The sequence below is a fragment of the Rhopalosiphum maidis genome, chromosome 3 (assembly GCF_003676215.2).
Source record: "Rhopalosiphum maidis isolate BTI-1 chromosome 3, ASM367621v3, whole genome shotgun sequence".
In the NCBI taxonomy this organism is placed as follows: domain Eukaryota; kingdom Metazoa; phylum Arthropoda; class Insecta; order Hemiptera; family Aphididae; genus Rhopalosiphum; species Rhopalosiphum maidis.
Window position 1 is genome coordinate 30,224,331 of NC_040879.1, and position 21,137 is coordinate 30,245,467.

Here is a 21,137-nt window from a genome sequence, read left to right on the forward strand (position 1 = left end):
TAAAAAAAAAGGTTTTCTTTTACACGCCTATACCTTACTGTATAGTCATACAATTATATAATTATATATTATTGTGTATAATACTATATACTCATAGCTGAAAAAATATTAATATTAAAATGTTATATTTTTTTTAAGCAAAACTCATGTTTTGTCATTGATTTTATTTAATGAGCCAGTAAGTTCATCAAAATATGTTGTAACTATTAAAACAAATAAAAAATAACAATTTGATAAATTATCCTTCATACTATTATGCAATATGACCATTAGAATATAAATATTTTAGGCAAAATAATTTAACACAAATACAATACACTTAATAATTGTATATTATTCCTATAAATAATAAAGTAAATTAACAATATCATTACAGTAGCATAAACAGAATGAGAATCAATATATTTATGTACAGTTTATTTTTAACCTAAATAAATGCTTAATTTTTTAGTGTCTAGTAGGTATTTTTATAAAACTAAATAAAAAAAACATCATATATACTTTTATATTATAACATCAAATATCTTATTTAAATCGGATGAAAAAATAATAATAATCAATAAATAAAATTTGTATTTAACATTTTTTCTGGAAAATAAATGGTTCAAGTATGTGGGTACAGTGGACATTTATAAATGATACATTGTTAATATAGTATATGAGGACATAATATTACAGAAAACGATGAACAATATCACTATATCCTATATTATTTTTTAATACATAATTGTTTAATTTTTAAATTTAGGATACGTTTAATAACCATAAAAAAAAGTAAATAAATAAAAAAAACAAAAACTTAACAAAAATGTTATTAAATATGGGGTACTAAATATCAGTTTGGATTTTCGTTTTCTTATTATGTACCCATTGCAAATAAAATATATAGTAATATCTTAAAAGAGGGATTATTATAAAAAAATAAAACATAATATTATGACAACTCTGTTAGGTTGCGTATACTGTTTTCAATAATGTATGCTCAAGTATGGTTGCAAATACTCAAGCACATATTTTCATACAGAATACGAACAATACACAACAATAAATTTATTAACAATTATATAAGGACAGTAAAATGGGTTTTAACATTATTGCGTAAGATTTACCAATAAAATTAAAAAAAAAAAAAGTACAGTAAGATAACACAATTCCATCACCGAAACAATAGTGCAAATTAAAGTTAATTTTCTAATGCTCGGACAGCTTATAACAGATCATTTGATTTCAATAAACTTAGACAGTTATATCAACGTCACAACTGGTTAGTACTTAGATGGTAGTTGATTGATATTACTTAATGTTTATAACACTGGAGACATGTAAAAAGTAATATTAAATTTTAAATATGTATGTAATATATACCTGTATAAAATATACAGGTAAAAGTCAATAAGTTTTTAAGTATTGCTATTTACATATTTTTTTTTATCATTGAACCCATATTTTGTAATATGCTACACTTCAATAATTGAAATAGAGAAAATCTGATAGTCTACTTTGAATACATGTACAATATATAGGCACATAATATATGGAATTATTCAAAATAATATCTAAGACAGTCATCGTAATTTGTTTAATTTTGTTGGACAATTACGGTGAGAGAGAAGAAGAAGAGTGTATTTATTTTATTTAACTATAATAAATCCATTTTATTTTATACACATTTTTTAAAGAATAATTTTATTGAAATTAATTTTTGAGCTTTAGAGAAGAAACGAGAACATTTCTAAATACTCTACATTATCACATAACTGACAAAAATCTATAAAAACATAGTCTTGTACACCACACAAGTTTGAATTAAGCTCTTAACTTATAAATGTTTTTAATTATAACCAATTCAACTTTTAATAAAAAATATATATATAAATATATATAATCAAATTTATTAAAAAAAACTTGGAAAATTTGAGATTGATAACTTAAGACTTAAATATAACTGTATTAGTAACAAGTCATATAAAACATGGTGTCTTTGTTTAATTATCAGATTAATATTTAGACAAATGAAAAACAAATATAATTATAAATAATGTACTAATAATAAGTTTTATAAATTTTAATACATAACAATATTAATAAGTAAGGACATCTGAATAAATATTTTTATCATTGGAATTATACAAAATGCTTTGATTAAATGTTTAATAATTAAAATGCTATACTTAAACAAGGTAATTTTTATTTTAATATTGTGGGTATTTACATACAGAAAACCAAACTAAATAAGTTTAATAAGAGACTAGCTTTCTAGAAAACTCAAGCTTAGTGATGTATTACTTCACTTATTTTTTAATTTTGTTTATAAATTATAATTATTTTATTTACTTAATAACATATTTCCACGAGCTATAATTCTTATTATAAATAATACAATAAGAACAGTTATATAAAATGTTTATATTATTAATAAGAAATTGTTTGATTTGTATTTATGGTTACTATCTATTATTAGCAATGATTAAACTTAAGACTTTAAAAATACATAACAGATGTTTAAAAATTACCTTATAAGTACATGTGATTATCTTTAGGGTGAGAATAAAATCTATGTACATTTTATTTTAAATTTATGATTTAATCAATTAATTAAACATGAGGTTTATTTAAAATTGTAATGTAATGTATGTAATTTTAATTTTAGTTATATCGACTTTTGTGTAATTGGAGACTTTATGGCGAATAATAGTGAACAATTAAATAAGCTATGAATAAGTATTTATCCATAATTTTTGTCAATAATTTAGTTTCAAAAGGGTCAACTTATACATATATATAACAATATAATTAGGACTGAGGATTTGAATAAAATAAAAATAAAACAAAGTGAATATAGGCAATAAGTCAATTAACAAAAATAATATTTTCTCATCTACTTATTTCATAAATTTACGAAAAATACCTGAACAAAATTTTGTGTTACAGTTTAACATAATATTTTTAGTATCGTACTTTGAGCTTTATTATCGGATAAGACACGTTACACAAAGTTTAGAAGGGCCAATGCAATCGTCATGACAAAATGCCCCACATTTCTTACATACTACCATAGCATTAAGACTACAAGAACAATCATTAGTTTGTTGTGACTGACCATAGGTAGATACTTGTATACCTACACTTGCTGGTCTTCCACCATTTAAAATTGGAGCTATTTTGTTATTGGTCGGAGGAGCACTAGATGATCGGCGTATACCTGTTATTCCACCAGACCTCTGAACCAACAAGTACTGCCCCATTTGTTTTTCGGTTAATTGCTGTTGCTATAAAATTAAAATGAACATATTGTTTATATCATAGAATAATATTTTTAACAATAGATATTGGAAATTTTTTTCTTCTGGTAACTAAAAATGATTCTAGAGGATTAAATTATCAACAAACACATGACTATTTTTTATAGCCATGCACAAATATTTTGAGTTTTAATTAAAATATAGAAATAGTGTCTTAATAGAGTTGAGAGGCATTTAATAATAGTTTAAGCAATAAAATAATTAACGTGTTTATTACTTACATCAGATACATATGGAGGTCCAACAGACATTGTTACTGGAATGCCACGAGAAGATGCAAACACATGCCTAACAACTAGAGGTTGTGAACTGCTAGTAATATTTATGTTTTTTATTGGTTTTGGTCCATTACGTATACTATTATAAAATAAAATAATCAATTTTCAATGATTTAATATTCATACCTAAAATATTGTTTTACTTACAAAGAACTTTTGCCAATTAATACTGATGGTGGTGGTTTCAGTTGACATCTAAGTTGATTACGATTAGGACTATTTTGTATAACAGCTTGACATATTTGGTAACTTCTTTCTAAATTGATAGCACCAGGTGGTTGCTTCAATGTTGATCTACTATTAGTTCTACTTGTTGTACAACTACTTGAGCTCACCTTAAAAACATAAGTAATAAAAGTTGTTGATACAATTTAATTTGTGTATCAATAAAAATATAATGTAAAAATGTATATATCTTACCTGTGATTTGATTGATGATACATAAGTATGATGAACTGGACGATCAGAAGGAACTGATGATATATTAGATATTGTGTTGATAAATGAAAAATCATTAGGGATATTAGACTCTAAAGGAGATTGAAGTAAAGGAGATATCGATAAAGATGGTGTACTGGGTAATGGTGAACTGTTAGAAGAAGTAATAACAAGAGGTTGAATAACACTCGGCATTCGAACAACCACAGGCGGAGAAATGGTTTTTGGAAGTTCTTGTATAATATTCATATTCATATTAATATTACTATTATTTGTTTCATTTGATGGAATTTGATTAGTTGTTGAGTTTACATCATCTATTTTTGGAGTTAAAGTTACTGAAAATACATTTACACATATAAAACAGTTTATACATAAATAAACTAAATAATTTAAATTTAAATATACCTTCCAACTCCAATTGAACTTCACTTTCACTTTGTTCTTTTTCTTTTGAAGTAGAAACATTATCATATTCTGGAATTAATGTACCCAGATCATCATTCATTAACGAAGACCAGTTTTTAATTACTGATGTTTCATCTAAATTAACATCATCAATTTTACCAACATCACTTATAAATTCATCTTTCAATGGAATATCTATTTCAATGTCTTCATCCTAAATAAAAAAAAAAACAGTTTTATTAAATTGTTAAAATTACACAATAAATATTTTTATAAATACAAATGAATATTACATAATCATTAAAAAGACAGGATTTTTTTTTTGTTTTTAATGGAATTTTCAATAAGTAACATGAAGTTATATCAATGCATATTTTTAAACACTTTAATTTAAATAAATAATATTGTGAAAATAAAAAGTGGCCAATCTAAGATCGAGAAAAATATTTTAGTAACCATGGTCATTATTTAGTTTAGTTTCCTAACATTGAAATAAAAAATAACATATTCTTTTTATTTTTTTTATTAATCATCACGCAAAACATCAATACTTGTAAGGAATTTATACTTAATTATTAATTTTATGTAATAAAAGTATTTACTTTTGGTAAAACCATATCCTCTACTAATGGTTTTATTGTAGAATCGGTTGTGGAATCAACAGAATCCCATGGTAAATCTAATTTTGTATCTTCACTTTTAATATCATCCGATGAAGAACAAGTAGTTGGTATTGTTGTTGTTGCTGTTGTTGTTGTAATTGTAGTCGTTGTCGTCGTCGTTGTTGTCTCTTTTGTTGTTGTTATTATTGCATTTATTGTTACATCCTTGGTAACTGTAATAACTGGTGGTGTGTTTACCGGAACAGTAATAGTTTCGGTTTTTTTATGCTTAGGATTACGCCAATCCGAAACAGCAGCATTTGAACTTGATAGTCTATTTTCACCCCATATAGGTTCAAAATACTTCAACTGAAATTAAAAATCCATCATATTAATTGTAATTAGATTACAGTAGTAATAATAATCCTGTTTAAGTGTAATATAATTTCAAGAGCATGATTTTTATAACTGAATTTAATATAATAAGAACCCAATGCTTTTAAAAAACCTACAAATATTCTCTATACTTTCAAAAATGAAAAAATAATAAATATTATGCTTAAATATTCAAATTAAACCATGTTTTGTTTTGTACATTAAGTATTGGATGCAAGGCTGGGAAGTTAACTAATTATTTTAACTCGTTAAGCTAAGTTAATACAGAAAAATATAAGTTAAGTACAAAGTTAAAAGTTACTTTTTTTATTTATTTAACTCATTAGAAGTTAATTTGAAAAAAAGTAACTTACCTTAGTTAAAAATAAGTTAGTTTTATTTTTTACGTGTAAAATTAATTACATGAAAGGTCATAGGAAACAATACGAATAAAATGTTATGAATAAATAATTATTGTTGACGACACAACAAATTTATTGGTTAATAGCTAATATATTAAAATCATTCTAGGTTTTCTTGTTAAGTTAGACGTTACTTTAAAAAATAAAAGTAATTCATTAAGTAACTTAGTTTAAAGTAACTTAACTTTAACTTTTTAACTCGTTAATGCCCAGCCTTGATTGGATGCACAGTCAATGACTTTAAACTAATTTATAATTTTAAAAAAATTTTTAAAGCTTTATAAAAATGTCTATATTTGCCATGAATTGAGATTAATAATGATTGAAATATTAAAATACATTTGTATATTTTTCTCATAATTTACAAATTATTCCTACATATTCTATAGAAACTAAATCTTCTCAAACTCCAGAAATATTCTCAAATAAGTAAGCAATAAAATCTATTTTTCTGTAAACTACTTTTTAATAAATAATCTTAATCTTTTATTCTAATTTAACTACATACGCATAATGAAGATAGTATGATAAAATATAAGAACCTGAACACTAATCATAACATTTATAATGTACACTTAAAATATTATTAATAATAACTTACTTTAAATGGATCTAGTTTACTTTTTTCACGATCAATATCCATTTTCATTTTTTGCTGATTTTCAGGTGTAAATTCTCCTTCTGATAATCTATCAGTCCATTCAAGACAAGCTTGAGCAAAGAACTCATTATTTAAAACAGATGAGTTTAATAATGGCCTATAAAATAAAAAGATTCATTATTTTATTTTAAATATTATGTTTAACTCGAGTACACAAACCTGAAATCAGATTGAGTATCACTTAAACTTTCTCGATCAACATGTGGTAACAATTGAACAAGTTTGTGTTGATAGAGACGAGGGAGCATAGAAAAAGTTTGTTTATTTAAAAGTGATCTTAAATTAACTTGTGCAAGAACAGAATCTGGCGTTTCTAAATCAACACAACCTTCAGCCTTTGCTTGTTGCAATTGAGCAGCAGCTGACAATCGTTTAGATCCAGGACGTTTACGTGGTTTTACCAAACTAAATCCTGGAATAGATGATAAAACTTCTAACATTGTAGGCACTCTAGTAGATTCATCTTCAATGGCTGTAAAACATAAGTAAATGTATTAAAATTAATCTGTTTTATAAATAATATAATAATTTAAAGATTAGAAATATAAAATTAATATATACAGTCAAACTTGACTATTAAGACATTTTTTTCAAAGGTCAAAATGATAAAGTGTTGGCAGAAAGATAGCATTTATAGTGTATTTTAACCTGTCCATTTAACTATTACAGGTATAGACAGTAATATTTTTCCCCAAGACCTTGATAACAAATAAAAATCTTAGTTTAAACTCAAATACAATCTTATATGTTTGAGCATACTATACCATAGACGTTACCGGTCATGACAATGAAGCATATAATTATACAATATTATAGCACAGATTATGACTGAGTACCTATATATATATATAATACTAGTGAACTAATCCTATATAAATATATCTGTATGCTATATACATCAAAGTACTCTTGTATTGCCGATAACAATAATATTAATTGTGTATATTTTTAATTACATATGATGTTTAATTAATTATGAGAGTACTAATATAATATAGTAATATATAGTAATAATATCATATACTGTTGAATTTTATAATAAAAATATAATATTGTCATTAAATAAACAAGTGAATTTGAATACTATAGATGTTTAAAATGAACACTTTAATACTCTAAAACTGAAACTATAAACAATTCAAAATTTTAATACATTTATTAAACTGATATCCGAGATACATAGCCATCAAAGTCAATTTATAGCACAATTATTATGAACATAGCAACACAAAATTATGGTCCAAAAAGAAACGAAGACTAAACATACGAAATATGATGTAACTAAGGTCATGTACTAAGGGCTAAATCAATAACAAAAATGATACACTAAACTGAACTCTTAAGGAAAGAAACTAATTGAAAGACCCAAGTAGAGATGAATTGATAAAAACAAAAAGGAACTAAGACGACTAGAGATAGATAATGTTAATGAAGTAGCTCTGGATAAAAACAGATGAAAAAAAACTAAAAATAGAGTAAATAAGAACTTTTTAATATGATTGATAAATGTGATCTTCCATTATATACTTTGCATATTAATTTTCTAAGTGAACACAAAAGTATATTCTCGTTAATAAAGTATTCACATTTTGTTCAGTTATTTTAACCAAAAGTAAAACATAATAGAAAATAACTAACAAAATGTTAACAATATATTTAAATTAAAACCTCTGATTTTGGTGCTGCATTTACCTAAGGAGTACCGAGATGATTAATTGATACATAATAAGTCATATTTAAATTAACATAGAATATCCAGAAGCAAAGAGTAAGTTCAGATATTAAAAGATATAAGATGGCAATTTTAAAACTGAATATTGATAATCGAAGTCAAAAAAATATAAATAAAATGATTCAAGAATGTTCCAAATATACAGACAAGCAACAGTCTTGACAACATTTAGAACCCAGGTGGATTTTACATAAGACCTAAGTGAATTTGGAATTAATAATATAGTTATTATTATTTATATATGTATTAATTATTAAAATCAATAATGATATATTATTAGTAGTGCAGTAATTTTGTTCAGTCATTTATATTGTTTAAATAAAACATTTTTTTTTTTTTTTTATTTGAAGCTGTAAGTGTTACCTCTGTCTTAAATGCATATCAAATATCAAATTTATGTACCGGACTCTTATATTAAAATAAATTATTTGTTTGAGCAGTTAATATTCTCTTGTATAAAATTTTTCATACATAAATTTGCTCTAATGTTAACTATTAATAAACTATAATAAGAATCAGTTGCATCGATTAAATGTGTTATGCGTGTTAGATAACCTATTCTAGTCCTTTTAATCATAGTTACCTCATTCATTATGTTTAATAAGAGAAAAAATAACAAACTGCATAGAAAACTTAGTATATTATCATACATAAGAATCAATAAAATTAAAACATTAGGACACATATGGAAAACCAAAGATGTGTCCTAAAAAAGTCCTAATTTAAATAAAATACAAGAAAAAAACCACTAGGTAAACTAGGCTTACTTTAAAATTTATGATTAGAACAAATATATAAATTATATATTATAGTAAATGATTTTTTTTCAAATTACTTAAATTTTAAAATTAATTAATAGAAATGTAGAATATATAAGATAATAAATAAACATTAATTTTATCTTTAAATACCCTACTGATGTTTTATGTTTTATTTTAAGAAAATTCAATTGAATTATACACCTATAAAATAATATTACAATTATTTATTTAAAAATATGTAATTCTAATAGCATCATTAAATGAATATTCAGGTCTAATTAAAAAATATATTTTTATAATAAAGAAAATATATAGGTAAGTAATTTAATTGGGACAACTAAAAAAATAATTTGATACTATTAAGTTAATACATTATATTGTCAAATAAGGTAAGTGAACAAATATAATTAGTTTTAGCATTGGAATATATAAATTTTCTAATACCTAGTCTTGTTTATAAAATGTATAACTATGAATTAAATTATAATATCATATTTACTGTTTATTTGATTGGAAGGTAGTATAATTCTTGGAATAGGAGCAACATTTCCAGCTGCAATAGTAGTGTTTTTGCGCCTTCGTTTAGCTTGTTGCCGTAGAGCATGTTTCATTACAGTTTTAGAACCTGAACTCTTTGCACTAGCTCCTCTAGTTACTTTTGAAATGCTCCAAATATTATCATTTTCATTAGTTATCTTATCATTTTCTGAAAAAAATTATTTTAAAATTTAAAATATTATACTAAATAGAATTTACTGTATTTTTAAAAGGAAGTTATACCCACGTGTGTTGTCTGTCTTACTAATGTACATCATAGCAAATTTGTGTTCAGCAGAACAAATTTTATGTGGTTAGCTTTAATACTGGAGTAAAATTATCTATTATCAACAATAAAAGGAATAATATTATCTAGGACATGTCATATGCTTTTATTGATATAATTATTTTAAAGTGAGTTATAGGTATGTCAAATATTACAACTTTAAATAATAATATCAATAAAAGTATATGAAATTTCCTAGATAATATTCTTAACTTTAATTTTAATGATAGGTAAATTTACTCTAATACTAAAGCTAACACAAAATTAATTCTGCTGAACAAAAATTTATCATATTGTATGTATACAAGATAAAGACAACACAAACATCCTCTTAGATATAAAATATTACAATATAAAAAAAATTATAAACAATTTACAAATAAATTGAACAGTATTCATGAAAAAAATTAATTCATATGATATGGTTCTTAGTTTTTATTTCATACCCTTAAGTTTTTGAAGTTTAACAGGAGTTAATGATGTGTTAGAATTGCCAGAAGAAAGAATTGTCCTTTTTCTGTCCTCCATTTTATTCATTTCATAATATGACATATACCTAAAATAAAATAAGCAATAAATATATTATTATTTCAGTCAATACAAATTATTTTACTTAAATTCATAAGGACACTAAAATATATTATAACATAAATAGGTAACAATAAAAACTTGTTATTTAAAATAAGATTATTATATAGATTTATAAAAGCCAATGTTTTGTTTTACTTCTCTTTTCTCACACATTTTTCATTAAAAATATTATAAAAAATCCAAAGGTCCACAAACAAAAAGTGGTTAAAAATAATTAAAAACTAATAAAAAATTTGATATAAGATGTTATAATTTTGCATTATTAAAAACACTTAAGAAATAGCAGAACATTCTTTGATGATTCAAAAACTAAAATTGAAAAATTAATTTTGCATATTTAGGTACTTTAAATTTTAGGGTTTATTTTTACCTTTTTTTTTTTGCATATTTTGAAATTTTGACAAACATAGTTTTAGATTATTGTCAATCAAACTTTCAAGTAAATGTTAATAAAAATTTTTTTGTCTGCCAAAAGCTTAAAAAAATTGAATACATGAGTTTTTCTTATGGGTCTGTAAAAATATTTAAAATACATAGATACAATTTATTTCTATAAACATTTGAAATTCAAATGTTGTCAAAATACGTAAAATCACGAAAATTTACAAATTCTTGAAAATTTTATAAGTTTCTCATGATGAGTAATTCATAATTCTTAATAAAACTAAAAAATGGAAATGAAAATCTAAAAAATACACAACTTTTTTCTATAGACATTTTAAGTTTAAATTTGCATGGAACTCCATATTTTAACACAGAATAACAGTATTTATTATTTTGTTATATTCCAAAAACATTATTTGTAGGGACATATAACTTAAACGTATATTACTATATTTAATATATTCAATAATATCTTCAAGTGCAATTTTTCTTTAAAAATTAATTCAACTTACTATATTATTATTAATAGTAAAATAAATTATTTTACTTAATAGTTATACACTATATCAAATAAAAATATCGTGAAATATACATAGTGATATATATATCTAGGTTAACGGATAGTCTCCACTCAGAATTGTTTTTCATATACAATGATATATCATTGATTTCAAATTTAACCTATCCATCATAATGACTTATTTGACACCTACTGTACAACAGAGTAGTATCCAGTCGCCCACCTTTTTTTTATAATGATTTGTAACATAATATGTTGATAATTTATTACCTTTTAGCTAACAATATTTCTTTAAAGTTACCTAAAATTAAATTTAAATAATTATTTAGTTTTCCTAAGCTTTTCATTATTAGTTGATAGCAAATAAAAATATATGGCAAAAAATTAAAGAAATAGATTAATAAAAAAATATCCATGTATGAAACTATGATCTTTTAGAATCAATTATTTTATTAAAAAATAAAAAATGATGTAATAGTTATAGCAACCTATAAAAACTAATGATTTCCATAGATGATATCTATATATATATATATATATATATGTTTTCTATTACTAGGTATATCATGTTTTGTAAACTGTGATGTTTATGAATTGATTTTATATGAATATAAAATACAAATTGAGAATAATATATTCATTTTTTATCTGTTATTTTGAACATCAACAAAATACTAAAGTTATAGAAATAAAATGAAAAATTATAAAATAAAGATGAATATGGCTTTCAATAGTTCCTAAAATTTTAAATTTAAATAACTAAATATTTTAAATGAGCATATGAATGTTTTCAGAATATTTTAAAATTAAAAAAAAATTCTATTGTTTAACATTTTAATGTTTAACGTTATTATATAATCAAATATTATTTGATTTTTTTCTGTTAAACATTATTTAACGTTGTATACATAGAAAATTTTTTTTATAAAATCTATTGTTATTTGTACTTTGTAGCATAATTAATCACACCATGGTATAAGAAACTAAGAACTATAAAACTAATAGAATTTGTAGGCCAAGTTATTAGGTTGTATTCAATCATTGTTATTAAGTTATAACTTATTCACTAAAACCATACAACCCCAGTTTTACACTAATGACAATGAACGTAAACATGATAATAATTATTTGAGTTACAGATAAAAACTAATATATGTTCTATACAGATATATTCAATATTTATAAATAAAAAAACAGCATTAAAAAATTCAGAAAGTATAAATTATTATTAATACAGATTAGGTAACATTAAATTATACCTAATATCAAAATATATAACATTTACCTAATAATAAAAACAATGTCAGGATCAACGTAAACAATTTTTCAATTCTTGAAGAGTAGTTTTGAAAATTAAAGTAGATATTATAATTTTATTTTTGTCATATCAAAATGATGATCAATAATAAATAATAATAATCTCACAACTATCTTTTTAATTTAATTATTATTTAGACAATCTGTTAAGAATATTTTTGAACAATAAATGGATTTGACGTTGGTATTGTTGATGTGAATGGATAGATACAAAAATAAAAATTTTGATCAATTTTAAATAGGTAGACAGAAGATAAGTTACTACGCATAAGAAATGTTTAGTGTTTTTATATAGCTTTTTATAAATTTTTGAATAAACTACAAAAATAAGATTACAATAAGATTGTAAAATGAGAGACCTTCTATTACTACTTCTTAGTTCTCATTAAAAGAATTTGTAACTCGAATATTTGCAGTCAGCTTGAACATATGATTAATTACATTAATATATATATATTATTTTAATTAATGTGTATATATATGTTACGGTAAATGATGTAAACGAGGTAAAAGACGTCATTCCCCGGTAAATGACATCATTTACCTAAAAATTGGTAAACGTTGTAAATGCAGACATTCTCCGGTTATTGTCGTCAATCACCAGTGTAATTGGAGAATGATGTTCAATATTTTTATGTTGATGTGAACGATCAGCGATAAGCGTGTAGGTGCTGAATAAGCTTCGTTAGTTGAAAATATCATGACGGAAGTAGATAGATAAACGAAAATCCCAACTAGCAATAACGTCGATAACCCGAGTAATAATATGAGATAATCTTTTAGTTTATTAGTTAGTATCTACGGGCATATTATAGCGAGTTGTATATGCGACGAGTGTGTGTTTAATAATATTATTTGTAAAAATTTGTGTCACCAGTGAACAAAATATATTAAAAGTTCGATTAAATTATAGTGTCATAGTTTTATTTAATTTTAATATTAAAGTATGGAGAACAAATTTAAAGCAGCAATTGACAAAATTGTCAGCAGTAAAAAGAGAGGTGACAATATATTTTATTTTAGTTTTGAAGAATACAACAACAAGATTCAAAAAATAAAAGAATTAAAAATTGGAACACTAAAAAAAACGGTAACGAATAAAAGACTTATACGTAAATATGATGTTGTGTCAATTGGGGGAAAAGAAAAATTGATTAAACCTATAGTTGATAATGAATCTGACGTTTTATATTACGTCACAGTAGACGAGTTGTTTGAAGTAATTCATGCCGCACATTTATCAGTAGGGCATGGTGGTAGAAATAGGATGATGGCTGTGTTAAAAACAAAATATTGTAATGTGACAACGGAGGCAGTTATGGCATATTTAGGTTTATGCAGTAATTGTCAAGTAAAACAATCAAATCCGAAAAGAGGGCTTGTGACAAAACCAATTCTACATTCCGCATTTAATTCAAGAGCGCAAATTGATTTGATTGACATGCAATCTCAAAACTATAATAATTATCGCTATATAATGAATTATCAAGATCATTTAACGAAATTTGTTATTTTAAAACCTCTGAAGACAAAAAGGGCCGAAGAAATGGCTTTAAATTTGATAGATATTTATACAATATTTGGTGCACCCGCTATACTCCACTCGGATAATGGTCGTGAGTTTGTTAATTCTATTATAACAAATTTAAATGAAATGTGGGGAGACATCAAAATTGTGCATGGCAAGCCTCGTCATAGCCAGACCCAAGGATCAATTGAACGCGCGAATAGGGACGTTGAAGAAATTTTGGCTTCTTGGATGACTGATAATAAATCAAAAGACTGGCAAATGGCATTAAAATTTGTGCAATTTCAAAAAAATCGGGCTTTGAACTCAGGTAAGCTATTAACTAAAAACAATTTTTTTTAATAATTTTTATTTTTATTAATTAATTAATTTTTTTAATAGGTATTGGAAGATCACCATACGAGGCGATGTTTGGTTGTACAGCGAGAACAGGGTTAGCTTCAGTAGGGATACCTTACGATGAAATAGAAAAACTTAAGTCAGAAGAGGATATTGAAGAACTATTTAATAACAGCAACCATTCAGATCATATTAATGCAGTAGAAGACGATTTAGTCAGTGTTGGAGATCTTGAAAATGAAGTAAACTTGGAGACTGAAAATGATTTAAGAAATACTAAAGACATAGGTAATTATTAAATATTTATTATATGTAATTTGGTAAAAATGCTTGCATATTTCTGCATATTTAATGGTATATTTAATATTTTAATATTTAATAAAATAATGTATAAAATAATAGTTTGTAAATTACAAAAAAAAAAATAAAATAGCAATCGTCATCTATTTACAGATAAAAGGATTGAAAAAATTAAAGACCAACGACAAAAATCGGTTATCTGTCTTGAAAAACAAGCGTCAAAAATGTTGAGATTGACTAACGAAAAATTTTCAAAGCTTGATGTCGGTACAACTGTTCGTGTCCCAATACCAGATGTCGATAGAGCACGAGGTTCTCCGCGTAATTTACTTGCTGTTATTATTTCATGCGAAAATGACATGTATAAATTATGTAAGCCAACTTTAATTTGATAATTTTTATTTAATTTAAATAAAATAAATACCCGAATGTTTGAACCAGGTACAGAATATGGGGTGTTGAAACACAAATATACACGAGCACAAATTTCTCCGTGTAAAGAAAAATTTCTAGAGCTAGATGAAGCCATGAAAAAAATTAAAGACAGGGAAATAACATTAAGAGAAGCCGCAGGACACGGAATAGCTGGTCATCAAGGATTTAATCGATGCAACTGCAAAACTGGTTGTGGTACTAAAAAATGTGCTTGCAATGCAGCGGAAATGTTGTGCAGTTCAAAATGTCATGGAAACCAAAATTGTCACAATAAATCATTATTATAAATAGTACCTATAGTAAAACAATCAGTGTATTATTTGAGATTTATCATCATTTACCACTAGTTTTGGTAAATGACATCAATGACCGGTGAAAGATGTACATTTGAATTTAAAATCTGGTTTTTTACATCATTTACCTATATAATCGAATCATTTTGGTAAAAGACGTCATCCACCGGAGAATGACGACATTCACCAATATTCATCTTTCACCGTAACATATATATATATATATACATTAATTAAAATACAAAATAGCTATTTATTATAGGTAATAAATAGTTAAAGTAATTACTCAAAAAATTATCTTTTATTAAAATAGTATTTAACAATTTTGGTGTAAACATATGTATAACATTTTTTTAAATGTTACTAAAGCTAAGAAAAATATTAATGTGACACTCAGTATTCCTCAACTCTGTTTACAATTTAAAAATCAAATCATTATCTACTCCCTCGATGTTTACTATATGTTAAGAAGATAACAAATAAATACAAATGTATAAAAAATAATTTTAAACAATTAATAGATATTAGTAATTATTATGTATAAAGTAAGTAGGTGGGCAGAACCGATCAAGTAATATTATTAGTACCTATTATTAATGAGAGAACGAGCATGTATACATGTTGTTATAATTGTATTATAAGCTTATAAATACAGAACTATAAAGCTCTACTATTATTTGACATTAATTGATTTGAGTTTTAGATATAGTTTCAGAAAAAAACATTTGTGATTTAATTTACTTCCTAATACCGATTCTTGGTATATTAATATTCAATTGAGTACTTGACTGAAATTCAAAGTTATTACTTTAGCCTTCGTTTTTAATTAAAATAACAACTCGATCACAACATTTAAAATACAAAATGAATGCTATCTTTTGAACATATACATTAAACAAAATATATAAGTAATATAATACGACTGATCATCTTGGCACTCAACAACTGTTACAATTTTAAAAAATTCGAGATCCAAAAACTATAATTTTTTAATATAATATAGTTTAAGGACCATTGGTTTCTTTTAAAATCGTAACAGTAAGCGAGTGTTAAGATGGACTGGACAGGTTATACAAGCTGATATATATTTTACTAAGAAAGGATGACATAATTTCCTCTATGGCATTTTGAAAAAAATTTATTTTCATATTTATTCATTTTCGTTCATTTTATATTTTACAAATACAATATTTTTTAATATATATTATAATTTACAAGACAATTTTTTTAAATAATATTTCTTATAAATTCAATGGAATTTGTACATTTTATTTCTAGCTACATATTTATCAAGATATTTTGATTTTAATATTTATTCTATTATGATAAAAACATTATTAATTATTTAAAACTATTGATTTAACGAAAATGCAGTAATTCCGTGTTTTATTTGAAATTGTATTTTTATAACAAAACACTATTGATGACTTAACCAAATAACAGTTAAATTATGACAGTACCGGTTTAGAAAGATATCGGCCTACTGAGTTAAATAATTTTTAAATATTTCTAATCAATATTATTTTCTACCAATGTTTGAACTAATTTATAACAAAAAAAAAAAAAAAATGACCAAACACTCAAATCCGGCCCATATTTTAAGCGGCTCACCGAGTTTTACTCGATAGCTCACTAGACCAATCCGGCCTTGAATGATGACCAGTTTCCTAAACAACAATACCATAAATATAGGATTATAGGTAAGTGCTAAATAAATACACTGTACCTACCCATTAAAAATTTAACATATGGCATCTTTCTTAGCAAATAGTGTTTATAGCATTTTTGCTGAACACTGATTATATGTTTAACTCTAACTGAGCCAATCTTATTTGCTTATAAAGAAAAATTTCTATAAAATTAACCATAGTTACAGAAGTCTTACTTACTAAAAAAAGAAACAATAAAAAGGTTACCGAATTGATTACATCCATTAAATATTGACACAAATAAAAAAAAAAGATAAAATGTAAGGTATCAATTTTAGGAATACGTTGAGAATTCTAAAATCAAATACATCTAGTTTAAATACAACGTACACCGTGTCAACACTAAAGTCCATCAGACAACATTGGGTTAATGAAAACAACAACGTCCACAACGCAACATCATCCAAAAACTGGCTTCCTAAGAAAAACAATACTATTCACAGTGCGCAGCAGGGATACAATATGTGAGAGGACGAACCGTAGGCATACCTAATATTGTTACGGACACTGACCTTTTCTGAGTGATGTTTCTTGGCAACTGCGAATCGCATGTACTCGTACAGGGAAAAAAGCCGTAGCCGGATAAGTATCACCAGTGTGGGTCGAGCAGTTGTTGTCGTTGAGGTGGGTGGTTTAGACAGAGGGTCGCGTTAACTACGGTGCTCTGGCGACGATCGGCTCGTGGATAGACACCAACGGACGGTGCGGCGACGACAAAACGTCCGGCCGAGCAAATGAATGGACAACAACAACACGCGTCGTCGGCAATGGGACCGTCGTCATACGTATTCTCGGCGGCCGTGGTCTTCGTCGTCCTCACCTTCTTTTCCTTCTTCTTCTTCTTCTTCCTCGTCGTCGTCGTCTTCGTCTTCTCGTTCGCGCCGGGTCCGTCGTTTACGCATTTCGTCGACAACCGTTATCCGAACGCTGAACGCCGTGCGCGCAGAACAATAACAATCGCATATTATCGTCACCGGGCCGCGTCGTGATGGGACGATATCGACGGAGCGCGGACGTGGACGGGCGAAAATCAGCAGATCGCACTGGAACGGAGAGAAGACTAAAACTCAATTGCACCGTACGCCTACCGTGTGTGTGATTGTAATAAAAATAATAACAGTGAGCTGCGTGCCGATGGTTGGACGCCGTACCAACTACATGCGCCCGTAATTCACGTACGTTATCGTTAACGGACGCGCGTTGCCGTTTCGGCTCCTCCTCGTCGTCGTCGAAGTCCGACGCGTATAACGTAATGTCGACTAATTAACAAACACTACCGATATTTTTACAATACCGCTGGCGACTGACGAACGTGCGTGCGTGCGCGCGAGTTCACTGTGCGCGTATATTATTATTATAATAATAATAATAATATTATATAGGCGGTATTTATTATTTCAACAATAATAATAACGAATGATAATATAATATGATATTCCTATATAACAATATAACGATGCGATATTATTGTACGTTGTTGGAAGTGAAAAAAATAATAATAATAATATTATCTACGCGAGTTATCAGCGAACGGGCCAGTGTATAGAGTCGCAGACGAATCGCAGCGGTGGTGGCGGCGGCGGTGGGAACGTCGTCGCTGCGTACAATATACAACCACTACGGATGCGGGTGCCGTCAGCGTGGTGGGGGTAATCGTCCGTGCCGCCGCGTCGTCGTCGGTGTTTGTGTGTTCTTATTATTATTGTGAAATTCCGCCGTAGACGTGTGCGCAGCGCTCGACGTAACGACCGCGGCGGCGGCGGCGATGATAATAATAATAATAATAATAATAATATTATTATTGTATACTGTTGCGTGCGAAACCTGCGGCGGCGGCGATGGCGACCGAAACGATCCGAGCGGAGTCGGTTGGCGTTTTTTTATTCCTCTTATTACCTACGACTCGCTTATACACGCACACACACACATATATATATATATCTGTCTTATCCACATCTATGCGTTGTATTATATTATACTTCGGCTCGGCTCTTATTCGCATTTCGTTTTATTCTTTTTATTATTATTATTATTATTGTTTCTCCCCGTTTTCCACTCGCTTAACGTTTGAATACGCTAACGGGTTGCCGTATACACATAAAATAGCATTTATAATAATAATAATATTGTCGCGATCCTTTCGGCGGCGCGGCGACAAAAACCTACTGGCTACCGCCGCCAGCCAGACGCGCCGTAAGCCCGTGACCTCCTCCGCCGCCGCCGCCACTACGTGGAGGATTCGCGAGAAAACGTCGACGGATCGTATTGCGCTCAACCCGTTCCCCGCCGCCGCGGCCGACACCCCGACCACCATCGCCGCCATTCGATCGGACCGTTTGGTTTTATCGTACCTACCCTACCTATCTACATAATATTATGTTATTAATGTTATTATCGTTGCACGACTGAGAGAAAAAAGAATTAAGCGTACCTACACCGTCGTATCGAACACACCAGACGATTTCATAGTTTATCCATTATTTCTATCTACGATTTAATGTGGATGAGCTATACGCGAAATCAAAATAGTCCCAATATTTATGAGTTGTTTTGATTATTGCTGCAGACGACGTATACGACGTACATAGTATCGGGTGAAGAGCAATACAATACGTAGATTGTAGCTACTTTAAAGTACTTTTACCTCAATTAATAGAATATTATTTCAGTATTTTTAATCACGGATTCCCCGTAAAACAAATTATAACATAATATGAGTATTGAGTGTATAAAGATTGTTAACAATATTGTTATTCACGTTATCAGAAATGGTCGAGGTCGCGCGTCCTGGTTTAATATCATGCTATAATATAATATAATCATTGCACACCGCGCGCCCGAACACGTAAATTCAGCACTCCTCGTACACGAACTCAATTAAACCGAATATCGATCCGTCGAGTTATTAAATTTCAACGCCTAGCTGGCTGGTTCGTTCCCATAACCCACTTTTATTCAAATACACAGGCACTTTTATATTACATTTAAGCTGCATGCTAACTGCAAAGTCCTAATAAAAACCTTTTAGAGCGAATTGTTTTAAGGTCTACATAGATACCAACTACCAATTGAGTCCACATTTAAATATTAACTGAATTCCATTAAACTTTAAAAAAAAACCATTTTCCTTCCTATTTGTATAGATTTCGGAGACTATAATAAAATGTGTTACAGGTATATGGTTCAAAATATTTTTTTACAATTATTTTGAAAAATTGTATTAATACTATGTATAATTCAGTTTTTTTTTAATATAATAAAATATTTATTAATGGACAAATTGGGTTTAAGTATAATATCTTATTGTTTAAATATTTAATTCAGTTTTTACGTCTCGTTTATATATAACAAATATACATTTAGACATATGGGTTATTTAGTTGAATTTCTTATATTGGTAAAAATGTAACGTTGACATCTGACGGTTTAAAAAAAAATGCCTAAAATATTATTTTTAATATTTATCGATTTCAGAGTTTTTATTTTTGTAGCTATACTGTTTATAATTAGAGCCATTGATCGGATTTTTCTAAACTACGTCTGTCTAGCTCTAATTAAATCTACAAATAGTAATGATGAGTGATAGTCAAACAGATATGGCAACATGGATTGCATTCAGTAACACCGTTTTAGGATTAAAAAATAAATTAAGTTTTTGACATTCAGAAATGATTAATCGATTCATACATAGTTGAATATAGAAGTGAACAAAATACATACTAAGAAAAATGTAATTATTATTTTTTATTCCGTAGAGAGTAAGTATACCTATACAATTGAATAAATTATATTGGGTGGTTTTTAAAAGCCCCTTTATTATACATATAGTGGCACACGTAATTAAACATTTTAAATAGCACATGTAAACTATTATATATTGTTTGGTTATTGATCAATAGATCTTTTATTTATTTTATAT

The 21,137-nt window shown here is 26.9% G+C and overlaps 2 protein-coding genes across 2 annotated transcripts; one reads left to right on the forward strand and one right to left on the reverse strand.

Annotated features, from left to right (window-relative positions):
• Positions 1-2,430: 2,430 nt before the first annotated feature.
• On the reverse strand, positions 2,431-18,690 carry LOC113557312 (polycomb protein Asx). The gene is made up of 11 exons (XM_026962764.1): positions 17,731-18,690; positions 10,249-10,358; positions 9,479-9,685; positions 6,646-6,958; positions 6,427-6,583; positions 5,029-5,397; positions 4,427-4,640; positions 4,001-4,356; positions 3,728-3,915; positions 3,524-3,659; positions 2,431-3,269 (listed from the first exon to the last, which is right to left on the reverse strand). The coding sequence occupies exons 2-11, from the start codon at positions 10,352-10,354 to the stop codon at positions 2,970-2,972; spliced, it is 2,346 nt and encodes a 781-aa protein (XP_026818565.1). The 5' UTR covers positions 10,355-10,358; positions 17,731-18,690; the 3' UTR covers positions 2,431-2,969.
• On the forward strand, positions 14,092-15,730 carry LOC113557313 (SCAN domain-containing protein 3-like). The gene is made up of 4 exons (XM_026962765.1): positions 14,092-14,452; positions 14,524-14,769; positions 14,935-15,153; positions 15,223-15,730. The coding sequence occupies exons 1-4, from the start codon at positions 14,092-14,094 to the stop codon at positions 15,501-15,503; spliced, it is 1,107 nt and encodes a 368-aa protein (XP_026818566.1). The 3' UTR covers positions 15,504-15,730.
• Positions 18,691-21,137: the final 2,447 nt, after the last annotated feature.